General features: G+C 42.3%; 1 protein-coding gene across 6 annotated transcripts in view; it reads left to right on the top strand.

The window, feature by feature from the left end:
• LOC117429103 (CUGBP Elav-like family member 4) overlaps positions 1-13,436 on the top strand; it is a 252,645-nt gene that overhangs the window by 197,792 nt on the left and 41,417 nt on the right. For all 6 annotated transcript variants that reach the window (XM_058998406.1, XM_058998405.1, XM_034048291.3 and 3 more), the window contains 3 exons: positions 1,704-1,783; positions 8,799-8,942; positions 11,560-11,707. In XM_058998406.1, the coding sequence (XP_058854389.1) occupies positions 1,704-1,783; positions 8,799-8,942; positions 11,560-11,707 (372 nt within the window). The remainder of the gene's footprint in view (positions 1-1,703; positions 1,784-8,798; positions 8,943-11,559; positions 11,708-13,436) is intronic.

Below are 13,436 nucleotides of genomic sequence, written 5' to 3'. Positions count from 1 at the left end.
GAGGTGCAAAAGCAGGAGGAGAGGATGAGGTGTATAAAGGCCATTTCCCAGGCCAAACAGGGAGAATGGATGAGATGGGAGAGTGTGGAACAACGCAAGATTGGCTGGCAAGACCTATGGTCAATGGAACAGAGCAGGATCAGTTTCCTCATCAGGTCAACATATGATGTTCTCCCATCACCACAGAACCTAAACCTCTGGGTAGGAGAGGATCCCTCATGTCCTTTGTGTTCAACACCTGCAACATTAAGGCACATTTTGACAGGATGTAAGGTGGCTCTTAGCCAAGGACGGTTTACTTGGCGTCATGACCAGGTGCTGCGATGTTTGGCCTTAGCATTGGAAGACAAGCGTAACATGACCAATAAGTTGCCACCTGTTCCATCAAAACATTACACACAAAAGACAACATTCCTCCGCCCAGGAGAGCAACCACCAAGAAAAGGTGTTAAAACCAATCCTCGCCCAGGACAACTGGAAGCTGCTAGAGACTGGAATATGCTGGCAGATGGTGGTCAACGGCTTATTTTTCAACCTGAGATTGCCACCACTAACCTTCGACCAGATATTGTCTTGTGGTCTGGATCAGCACGCCTTGTTCACCTGGTAGAGTTAACAGTGCCATGGGAGGATGCTGTAGATGAGGCGTATGAGAGGAAGAAACTGCGGTATGCTCAACTAGCCACTGAAGCGGACCAGCGAGGATGGAGAGTTCGGGTTTACCCAGTGGAAGTGGGTTGTCGAGGATTTGTGGCACACTCTACAACCCGGTTTCTCAGAGACGTCGGATTCAGTGGCCAAGAGTTGCGTCGCACAGTGAAGAACTTATCTGAAGCAGCAGAGAGGAGCAGCAACTGGCTGTGGTTGAGACGGAAAGATTCTGGCTGGGGACAGGTAAGTAAGCTGGGCTGAGTTGAGTGGGGGACGGAGGGGGGTGATGCTGGGACGCCAGAATCACCGTCGAGCCCTCTTGAGGTGTCGTGGGCTAGTCGACGAAACACTGAGGATGGAAGGTGCCCACTTGAAAACCCCAGAGATGTACCCTACTTAGCTCAATCCAGACGGTTGTCATGCTGATGCGCTGGGGAGGCCGCACTTTGGTTGATCCCCGGAGCCAGCATCGCAGCCGTTGTGTGTGCTGATGCGCCAGGGAGGCAAAATAAGCTGATCCCTGGAGCCAGCATTACACTTCAGCCATTAACACCAGACAGAAGGATATCTACATCATCATATGGAAGGAAACGTAAATGGATGGAGACACATATGGATCACATTAGTTTACTGTAAAGCTACGTCTTAGTTGGTGCTTATCTTGGCGAGAGCCGAGTTCAAATCAGCATGAAGTTTTAACATCTACTCTCGTGTAATGGAAATCATAAACACCATGTTTGAAAACTGTTCAAATTTGTTTTAAAAACATATTTTTTATTTGTAAAAAATGATTTCGAAGGGCGTTTGTAATCCTGGCAGCTGCTGTACTAACATCAGTATAAGACCTGTGCTAAAGCTCTTGACTGTGGAGCGACAGTAGTCACTGGAATGGTAAGACGTCTGTGAGGTTCTTGTTTCAATATCCAGACTCTTCCTTTTCATTTAATTCAATGGCCTGAGGTGCTTGTCCATGACAAGTCCATCTTTACATGGGCATGCTTAAGAAATGTCCGGTTTTGTTACAGGCTTGGTTTTCTTGTCTCGCTGTGCAGGTTGTTCCTTTGTGAAGTTCTCCTGCCACGCAGAAGCACAGACTGCCATCAACAACCTGCATGGAGGCCAGACCATGCCGGTGAGTACCAGACCGAGCTGATATTATTATTATTATTATTTATTTCTTAGCAGACGCCCTTATCCAGGGCGACTTACAATCGTAAGCAAATACATTTCAAGTGTTACAATACAAGTAATACAATAAGAGCAAGAAATACAATAATTTTTGTTCAAGTAAAGTACAAGTTTGACAAACCACAATTCAATAATACAGCAGGTAATAGTGATAGTTACATCAGGATATGATTAAATAGTGATAGTTACATCAGGATGTGATTAAATACAAAGTACTACAGGTTAAAAACTTGGCAGATTACAGTATTCTGAAGTACAGGATTAAATGCAGTAAAATAGGGGCTGATAAGAGCAAAATAAAGCACATTAACATGAAGGGTGATAGTGTCCCAGGATACAAACAGAGGAGTTCTACAGGTGCTCTTTGAAGAGGTGAGTCTTAAGGAGGCGCCGGAATGTGGTCAGGGACTGGGCAGTCCTGACATCTGTAGGAAGGTCATTCCACCACTGCGGAGCAAGGGTGGAGAAGGAGCGGGCTTTGGAGGCAGGGGAGCGTAGCGGTGGTAGAGCTAGTCTTCTAGTGCAGGCGGAGCGGAGAGGTCGAGTGGGGGTGTAGGGAGAGATGAGGGTCTGGAGGTAGCTGGGTGCAGACTGGTCAAGGCATCTGTAGGCTAGTACAAGAGTCTTGAACTGGATGCGAGCGGTGATCGGGAGCCAGTGGAGCGAGCGGAGTAGTGGAGTAGCGTGGGCGAAGCGAGGCAGAGAGAACACTAGGCGGGCAGCAGAGTTCTGGATGAGCTGGAGCGGACGGGTGGCGGACGCAGGGAGGCCAGCCAGGAGGGAGTTGCAGTAGTCTAGGCGGGAGAGTACCAGGGTCTGGACCAGGAGCTGGGTAGCATAGTTGGTGAGGAAGGGTCGGATTCTTCGGATGTTGCTCAGGAAGAATCGGCAAGTGCGTGCCAGAGTGGAGATGTGCTGGGAATAAGAGAGGCAGGGGTCCAGGGTGACTCCAAGGTTCTTAGCTGAGGAAGAGGGAGAGAGTGTGGTAGATTCCAGAGGAACAGAGATGGAGAGATCAGAGGAGGGGGAGGAGGAGGGAAAGAAAAGGAGGTCAGATTTAGAGAGGTTGAGTTTGAGGTGATGCGAGTGCATCCAGGAGGAAATAGCAGACAGACAGGTAGAGATACGGGAGGAGATGGTGGAGTCAGAGGTGGGGAAGGAGAGGAAAATCTGAGCATCATCAGCATAGAAATGGTATGAGAAACCATAGGATGCGATGAGGGGGCCCAGGGAGCGGGTGTAGAGAGAGAACAGGAGAGGACCCAAGACTGACCCTTGGGGGACTCCAGTTAAGAGAGGGTGAGGTGTGGAGGTTGCTCCACGCCAGGTTACCTGGTAAGTGCGGTTGGAGAGGTAGGAGGAGAACCAGGCCAGAGCAGTGCCAGAGATCCCCAGGTCAGCAAGAGATGATAGTAGAATAGAGTGATCAACAGTGTCAAAGGCAGCAGAGAGGTCGAGGAGAATTAGGACAGAGGAGAGAGAGGCAGCTCGGGCACATTTAAGTGAGTTGGTGACAGACAGGAGGGCGGTTTCAGTAGAGTGAGCAGAGCGGAAGCCAGATTGGAGAGGGTCAAGCAGAGAGTGGTTGGACAGGAAAGCAGAGAGCTGGCGGTGTACAGTCCACTCGAGGGTTTTGGAGAGGAAGGGTAGGAGGGAGACAGGACGGTAGCTCTGGAGGGAGGTGGGGTCGAGGGTAGGTTTTTTGAGGAGGGGAGTGATCGAGGCTTTTTTGAAGGCAGAGGGGAAGATACCAGAAAGTAGAGAGGTGTTGAGGAGGGAGGAGATGAAGGGGAGTAGAGCAGGAGCAGCAGCTTGAAAGAGGTGAGTGGGGAGGGGGTCCAAGGCACACGTGGTGGGTTTGTGACCCTGGAGCAGGGAGGAGAGGTCAGAGTCTGAGAGGGGCAAGAAGGTGGAGAAGGAGGGTGAGTTAGTAGGGGTTGCAGTGGGTGTAGGAGTTGGAGCGGGAGGGGGTGCGGGGGAGGGAGAGGTGTTAAAGAGTTTGCGGATATCTGAAATTTTAGAAGAGAAGAAGGAGGCAAAGTCATCAGGGGAGATAGAGAAGGGAGGAGGAGGGGGGAGGGTTAAGGAGGGAGGAGAAGGTAGAGAATAGTTTACGTGGGTTGTTAGTGGAGGCTTGGATTACAGATTGGAAATAAGCACATTTAGCAGAGGAGAGAGTAGAGGAGGAGGAGAGGAGAGTGCGGTAAAGGTCTAGGGCAGCAGGGAGTTTGGTTCTCTTCCATTTCTTTTCAGCAGATCGCAGTGTGATTCTTGCCGAGCGGAGTGCAGAGGAGAGCCAGGGATGGGGAGGGGAGGGGCGAGCAGGACGGGAGGTGAGGGGACAGAGGGAGTCGAGGGAGGAGGTGAGTGAGGAGAAGAGGGTGGAGGTAGCAGAGTCTACGGAGAGTTGTGAGAAGGAGTCGATAGGAGGGAGGTGAGAGAGAGCAGTGGAGGCAAGGACAGAGGGCGAGAGAGAGCGGAGGTTACGGCGAGAGGTGACAGTGGGGGTAGGAGGAGCAGGGAGAGGGGGGAGAGACAGAGAAAAAGAGATGAAATAGTGATCATCTGATATTCAGCCTTCTCCAGTAACACTGCCATGGTCCACTGCTGTGACACAGATCTGTCTGTACCTCTCCCTGTCCAGGTCCAGGCCTGTACACTTTACTCAGAGGTAGACCTTGTGTAACCTCTCTATTGTGAATGTGCCCTGGAATTGACAGCTGACCTTGTTAGCCATTACTTACATGGCAAAACAGTTACTAAGTTGCCAAGTAATACTAAAATAATTACTTAATAATTACATTAATTACACAGCATTATTACAAAAATATAAAACCATTAAACTACTGTATTTGTACCTAACAAATTAGTTCCATAAATTGTCTCAGTCATGCACACCCATTCATAAATATTAATAAAACAACTCAAATAGATTTATATCAATAATAGTATAGTATACATGTTTAAACTACATATTTTTTAACACGAGAACGACCATGTTTACCCTTCACACCTAGAACAACCATGACCGGTCATTTTGCCCGGCATATTAAAAACAACATAAATATTATAATGAAAGGACAAACAATTGAATATAAGTCATAGTTGTATTCAGGAACGTCATATAAAGCATCTACACAACCGAAACATTGTAAATAAAATGGACATTTGAACAGAAATGTGTTTATATACAGGCATATGACATAAAGCGCAACTTCAAAAAAACTGTAAAAACTGAAATAAACTAATATTTGAAAATAAATGTGTGTGTATATACAGGTATATAATGTACATGCAAAACAGTACAACTGAAACGATGTAAATAAGTGTCTTTTTTGTTTAATAAATGGGTTTATAATGCCTACATAACAACGTGCATATATGTAACTGAAGCGATGCGTTTATATACAGACATACTATAATCAAAATTACATGAATAAATAAACATTTGAACAGAATGGGCTTCATTTACAATTGTTTACAAAGTCTAAGTGCTGGCACAAATCACACAGATACTATTTTTCTAAATATGCAGTGCACTTATCACATTGTCCATCTTTGCTGGGTCAGAATCTTGTTTGGCAAAATTTGCAGTATTCCAAACCCTGCTTTGCTGTCCTGCGTCTCTTCAGCGATCCATTTGCAATGTGTATTGAGGTAACAATGAATTTCTTAGAAAAACGTGTGACTTATAGTAACCAGTGCAGACAGTCAGTCTGGCTCCGTGAGCTGTCAAGGCTGATTGATGGGCTATCAGAGGCTCATTGAAACAATAGCAATGTCAACAGACTGCTCACTTAAGGAATGCCGACTGATGCAGACTCAATATGGCTGCAAGTCATGACTGATAAACATGAATAATACCACAACATTTCATTGTTATAATGTTTTATATGTAGTGGTCAGTTTGACTGCACCTGGTCGGAATAGGTATGACAGTATTTTATCTCGCCAATTTTTGCAGCTACGCGATTCTTTCTTTGTCCGGGTAATTAGTACATATATTTAGAAAAGTCAGGAAAGCAGAGCTCTGTATCTTAAACAAACGCACCGCAATTTAAATTTAAATTCCAAAAATGACCGCCTTGGTCGTTCTAGTGTTAATAAACATTATCCGCTTTATTTTAAACATTTTGACATAAACAGTCCTTGCACCATAGTAGTTACCATAATTTCTCATTAGTGGCAGTAACGGTAACGTACAGCCCCCCACTATTTTTAATCAACTGCTTATTTACAGTAAATACTGCCCATGCCCTTCTATAAAGATACATTAAGATAAAATAAAAATATATATATTTACACTACCCTACCATTGTGGGGCACACTGTATTTATTCTATTGACAGCAGGTGAAGGAGCTTACTTACTGCTGGAGGTAGGGATACAAATATGAGACAGAGGTAAAAGAAAATATGTTGAAAAAATGTAGTTTCAATTTGAAATAATATTTTATTATCTATGCACCCTACAATGTGAAGCCTACAGTGCATCAACATGATTTGTTATGTATTACATGTAAGATAGACTTAAAAAAAAAGCCTGCTAGGTATTCATTTGATTTTATTACTGTGTTGTTTAAGTCTATTGTTCATAGCTATATTTTTACAGAATGTAATGTGTACAGAGAACACATTAATATTATTTAATATGCCCTCATATTTATTAAGCTATTCATATTTATGTATTTATTTTCTTACTAAACAAACATAAATTGATTGAAAACATACAAATACATATACAGTACTTTAATTAATCAATGTAGGAATAAATATTGCATCAGTGTATATACAGTATATATATATATATATATATATATATATATATATATATATATATATGTGTGTGTGTGTATATATATATACTGATGCACAATGAAAATGCAACAGTCTAACTTTTACATCAATAGCTCATTGGACACATACTGTACATAATGTCATATACATTTTAAATAGTGAGCAGATAGGTTTGTTGATTGTTTGAGTAGTATTGTTCCTTGGGATAACAAAATACTTTCGTATTTGTGAGAAACACAGGGCTCTCGTTACATCTCAAATGTGCAGTTGTGAAAGAAACACATGTTTTCACAGGATATCTGGTACTACACTAGGTTAAAGTAATCTCTGTTTGCAAGCCCTGCCTTTAGACTGGCTTGCACTTTCTGGGTCATTTCATCTGTGCAGAGAACTTTTCCTCACCCTCCAGGGCCTTCTTTCCTGTCAGTAACCAATCAGCTGCTTCCCCTAATGAGCAATACATTTCCTGAAAGGCAAGGCAACCAAACTGAACTTTCTTTAACCTAGTGTTTTAAAATGAAAATACATATTTGTTACCGCATGTTTCCTTCAAAACTGCACATTCGAGAGCTATACAGTGGATGAAAGGGCATAACTGATAAGATTTATATAGTGGATGAAAGTGCATAACTGATAAGATTTATATAGTGGATGAAAGGGCATAACTGATAAGATTTATATAGTGGATGAAAGGGCATAAGTGATAAGATTTATGAAATGGTTAGCTACGACCCCTTTAATTACAGACAAACACATTCATAACTTTAGCATTAAGGCCCTGCAGCAATCATGCCTGTCAGACCATTGGCTGCAACAGCAAGGGCAGAAAAAAGGTGTTTTCAGTGCGTTTTGGACTGCATTTCTTACATGTTTGACACTGTTTAAAGTGAGTTTCACCTGTTCCCTTTAGAGAGAATCTACCTGTGAGACAATGATCAGCTGTGACAATATGTGAGGCTTGTCATATTTAATATGTGCCCTGTAACTGCAACGTTACCAATCTCTATGTTCAACTACATCTCCCAGCAGGGTACTCCTTGGGTTGGGGAAATGGAAAGGTCAGGGAGAGCTTGCTTGCTGTGCTGAATACAGTTTGCCTTCGGCTGCTGCAATTTGTGGGCTATTATTGAAAAAAGGAAATTGAATGTGATCTAAATGCCAGCCGCACAGGGGAGGGGGAGGCTCGCTGAGATTTGTGTCCAAAATGCTTGTCATCGAGCCTGACAGACGTGGGATTGTGCAGCGTATCGCTTCCTGAGAAGCAGCAGACATTCCCTTTCAAATCATAGCCTCTTACACTCCCGCTGATTTGAACCTGAGGGGGGCTGGCCCAACCCCTCTGAACAGCCAGGAGAGAAGCAGTTGGAAACCAATCACAATCTTAGAGCAGCCACAAGGATCTGCTAGCAAAGTGATGCAGGACCAATCTGTTATTATACAAGGTCTGTTAATATTCTACAAATGAGGTTTCACTTTAAAATAAAACCACTGTACATCAATGAAAAATACCTAACCCAACACAAACAGCAGACAATGAGCGCATCATTCCCCTGAGCATACTTATAGTGGAGGAGCCTGTCCGTCCGCATGTCGCCTTACATTCTTACACATAACCAGAGTAGCGCTTATCCCATTGCGATGAGACTTTGGAATGACGTTCGAAAGTACAAGAGTATCATAATTTTGCACACTTTTTTATCACAATCTTCCACACTTTTTTCACTTCTTGTTTCTTCATGATCACGGTGGTCTGCTTTTCCATGATACCAAGCCGAACCCGAGGTCAATTATTCTATTAATAAGTAGCCGCCACAGAATCCATATTGCAATATGGAGTACGAAAGAACAATAAGTACAGTATCTGTAAACATTTTAAGGTGACTTTTCAGGCTTGCTGCTATGTACTGGTAGAGATAAAGCAATGCTAAACAGATCTTAGGCAGAACATTGGGACTCAGTTTTCAGCCTTGGTCAGTTCACTTCTACTCATGTCGATATTCCAACATACGTAGATGTCAATTTACTCCAAACATGTTTCTCCAGTGGTGAATGTCAAGGCTGGTCCCTCACTTTGTCAGTCCTGTACTGTACTGTAAATGTGGAATGAAGGAGGTAGTTGAGTGGTTCTGTATATATAGCTCTGTCTTGTGGTCCTGTGTTGAAGGGGGCCTCGTCGAGCCTGGTGGTAAAGTTTGCGGACAGTGATAAGGAGCGCACACTGAGGAGGATGCACCAGATGGCCGGGCAGCTGGGAATCTTCAGCCCCATGACCATCCAGTTCGGGGCCTATGGAGCTTACACTCAGACGGTACGTCAGGTTTGTGTGCTGGGATTTTGGTTTGTGTGGCTCAGTTAGTAGAGGCCACTTATTGAACAGTGTCAGTGTGCATTTTTAGGATGCTTATGCAAAAAATGTGACTGTGTCTGTCAGTCCGTCTGTCACACTCTACACGGCGAACACAATAAGTGCCTTGATGTTGCATCAGTCTTCACCACACAAGCATCAGAGACTGCTAGACCATTATATCTGACTGCATGTGGCTATAACCCTATAAACTCTCGATTTTATGCAGATATTTTGAACCGTTCAATCGTTATTATTTCTGGTTTATATTATATATTGGAATTTTTGTTACATTAAGTGTCCACTAAGAGACACCAGCGATCTCGGAAGCACTTGTATTTGTACACAGACATGTTTAGTGGTATACTTCATCACTGAGTGTATTTCATCACTGATGAAGGTATCAGAAGATATTTTCTTGACCCACAGTGCCTAACTAAGCTACATCTCACGTCATTGTTAAAGCTTTGTGAAAAAGTATGATGTGTGAATTGTATTTATGTTTTAGCCTTCTGTGTGCTCTGCTTCAGCAAGAAACCAGGCACACTGGCTTACCACAAGCTTCCTGCTTCCTTGGAAGCTTGCTGTCCACTCTGTTACTCTGAACCGCTATTACCTGCAGCAGAGGGGGGTATGAATGTGATATAAGGACACTTTAAGCTTAGTAACAGCAGAATAGAATATTGATAACATTGAGCCACGAATACAGGGAATCACAGGGAATACATACATATGTAATAACATGGTAGTAACTGGGTAACTACCCATGTTTCCTGCTCTCACATGGTAACTGCAGGTTGAATAAGTGTATAATTACATGGAATGACTATTACTATGGTGTTACTATACCATGGTGTTATTACAGGAACTATCGGTAGTTACTTTGTAATAACAGTGTAATTACATATGGCCTGTAATCTAAAGTGATACCAATATGACATACAGGTTAACAATTTGCTGAAATATCACAATAAAAGTTTTTTAGTGTATATAACAGTGGTGGCCACTACGTGGATTGTGATCCACGGATGGATCGCAAAAGAATTTGGGTGGATCTCGGGACAAATCAGAACAAGCACTAACATATAAGCATACAATAGTTTTTGTTACGGCTGATGGGGAGAGCCTTCTGTGTCGTCCAGAAGCACAGATGAAAATATCCTGACAGTTTCTACATATGAGACTAAAAAAAATGCTTGTGTGAACGTACATTTTAATTTAGGCGCACGTGTGCGACTAGGAATTCCTAAAGGTTGACTATAAAAAATAAACGTGATTTTTTTCAGCTGAAAGTATAAAAAAAACAAAAAAAACAAAACAACATAGAGTCGGATCTAAACTCTCATAGCTCAATCGTAGTGTACTTTGGGAATGTATTTTATTGGTGTCCACTGCCCACTGTTAATCACACATTAAAAACTACAAATCCCATACCCTGTCAATTTCACTGATTTATCAGTGCGATGGCTACTCATTTCCAGACAGTTTGAAAAGTTGTCAAACCAAGAAGAGGAAAATAACAAATTATTTTAATGTGCTTGGAGAGGTTTCAAAAGAAAACTGCGATGAACAAAATTCAGCTATGCCAGCGTCTTTACAAGAAATGAGCAATGAAGGTATGTCAGAAGATAAAACCGACCTGGGAACTTCGAAAGGGCTCTGTTAGTTACAGCATGTTCACAGTTATGTAACAAAATAACATACAAGTTCAACCAACAGTGTCTAAAAGATTTCCCCTGGCTTAAGGTTGACAATGTTAAAAAAAAAAATCCATTTTTTGCACGTTTTGTCAGGATGCAGGGGAACTGATGGCAGGCAAGACTACATTTTTAACAGGGAGCTAAAAGTTAAAACGTGAAAATATATTAAAACACAGTGCTTCAAAACGGCATGCAATGTGTGGAGAGGCATACATCCAGAAACGTCAGCCACACCATCCTGCTACCATAAACAGGCAAGCAGCACATTCTGAGGAAGATGCTACCGGACCGTTAAAAATCATTTAAGTTTGAACAAAAAAGTCTATTATAATTTTGTTGATGTAAAAGTATTGAACTGCACAAGTGTTATGTAAGAAAGGAAGGAAAAAAAGATCTGTAGATATTCAACAATACATTTGAGCAAAATTGTATTTTTTTTTTGTGTGCCCCTAAATTTTTCAGTTTGCGCCTAAATTGTTTAACTTAGACACACATGTGCCTAAAGAAAAGTTAGTGTAGAGCCCTGCCTACACCAGGTCTCAGATGGAAAATGTTGGTAAGTTTCAGTTTTATAACTACCTATGCTAAATAATAAAAATGCTTTGATTGCACGTTTGTTACGCTTTTGTTGTTGTGGTTGTTTTGTTTTATTATTGCTATTGCGTATTGGACACTATTATATTAAATCCCTCTAATAATTGTTGGTCATGGCTTCCTGGTGGATCGCGGAGCCCGTTGAGATCCACCAAAATGGATTGCAGTGTTTGGTGTATTGGCCACCACTGGTGTATAAGGATATTGTGCTCCACTGACTGAACCCCCCTCCCCTCTCTCTCTCTCTCTGTCTCTCTCTATCTGTTTCTCTGTGTCCTCATCTTTAGCAGCTAATGCAGCAACAGGCAGCGCTGATGGCAGCAGCACAGGGGTCCTACCTGAGCCCCATGGCCGCGATCGCTGCAGCACAGATGCAGCAAATGGCAGCTTTCAATGTCAACGGCCTGGTGGGGACCCCCATGACACCCTCCTCAGGTGCGGCCCCTCGCTCAAATCCCATGTTAAAAACTTTAACCACAAAACTCTGAAATCCAACCCTGCCCCATTGCATTCTACTGGATACTGTAGCACACAATACCTTGTATTAAACACTACTGTATACAAACACTACTGTCATTTACATGGTTAGCTTTCAATGCCCCTTGCCTTTGTATGATGCTTGCAAGCGTTCTGCTTAGTTCTTATTGCCATTGCTCAAATATTGTGCTCTATTTTCTGTGTTAAGGTGCTTTGACTTTGAGTTCAGGAGCTTCTCTTCCAATCCAAATGCAATGTAGCCAGATCACCAAGCACTGCTGTAGTTTGCCTGCAAAACAAAAGGAATCTTGCTCCGAAGTGGCAGATCACTGGATGGCAGTGACTCTCACTTCTATAAAGACACTGTGGCTGATCTAGCCTGTGTTACAGACACCTATAGCAGGCAACTAGAAGTGAAAATAAATAGAAGGTGAAAACACCTTAACACAGAATTGTGAAACCAGCCCCATGCATTAGTATTTGAGTATTGCTATAAGAAGCATTCAGAATGATTGCAAACATCATACTGTGGCAATGTGCCCCGCCCCTGTGTGCAATTGTGTGTTATGTGTTGTATGTTGCGTGTGTAAATGTTGGTGTATAGTCATTGGTACACGGGATATAAACGGGTCTGTGTTTCACGTGTATTTAAAAAGTGTATATTTGTATTTAGGCACGGGATTGCACATCACGCACGTGCATTTAAAATATAATATGTGAACACGGGGTTTCACGTAATGAATTCACGTGCTGGGATTCAAGTGAGTAATTAATTAGTAATTGAATCCCAGCACAACAGTATAAATAGATGCACGTTTAGTCACTCGTGGTTAGGTGTTCGGTGAGTGGAGAACGGGTGAGAGAGAAGGAGAAATACATTTAAATATCAATTGCTATTACGTGCTGGTAGGACCAGCACGATACTTGTTTATTTAAAACTCACCGTGTTTGTTTGTGTGTCTGTCCGTTTACTGTATAGTCCGTTTTGTTTGTCTTTTTATTTTGGCGTGTAGTGCCGTGTCCCGTGTTTTTGTCTGTTAAACCCTTTTATTTTCTGTGCTGTTTTATTAAATGCTGAGCGAAACCATTCGCTCAGCTCCACCAAACTCCAAGTCTCTGTCGTTTGTGTTCCTGTTTCTGGTCTGACGCCACCCACTCCGGCCGTCTTTGTGACACATACACAGTTCTCTTTATATCTTTATTAATACCCCCCTCACATTAGATTTTTTAGGACATGTAAATATTTCAAATATAATTATAGATAAACTTGTGCTGCCGGTGCTGTAGGCCACATGGTCTAATTGCATCAGTACTAAAATGACTATGTGATATATCCAGTAGGATTTACTGGTCTATTCCATTGATACCGCCTCTGTTCATATCATTCAAAAAAGGGTAAGGTTATGAAATGAAAACCATCTAACAGCTAAACTAACAGGCTAATCTAACATCTAATCTAACAGGCTAATCTAACATCTAATCTAACAGGCTAATCTAACATCTAATCTAACAGGTTAATCTAACATCTAATCTAACATATGATCTAACATCTAATCTAACATCTAATCTAACATATGATCTAACATCGAATCTAACATCTAATCTAACAGGCTAATCTAACATCTAATCTAACAGGCTAATCTAACATCTAATCTAACATATGATCTAACATCGAATCTAACATCTA

Source organism: Acipenser ruthenus, chromosome 24 (assembly GCF_902713425.1).
Source record: "Acipenser ruthenus chromosome 24, fAciRut3.2 maternal haplotype, whole genome shotgun sequence".
NCBI lineage: Eukaryota > Metazoa > Chordata > Actinopteri > Acipenseriformes > Acipenseridae > Acipenser > Acipenser ruthenus.
This window is presented reverse-complemented; position numbering and strand designations above follow the sequence as displayed.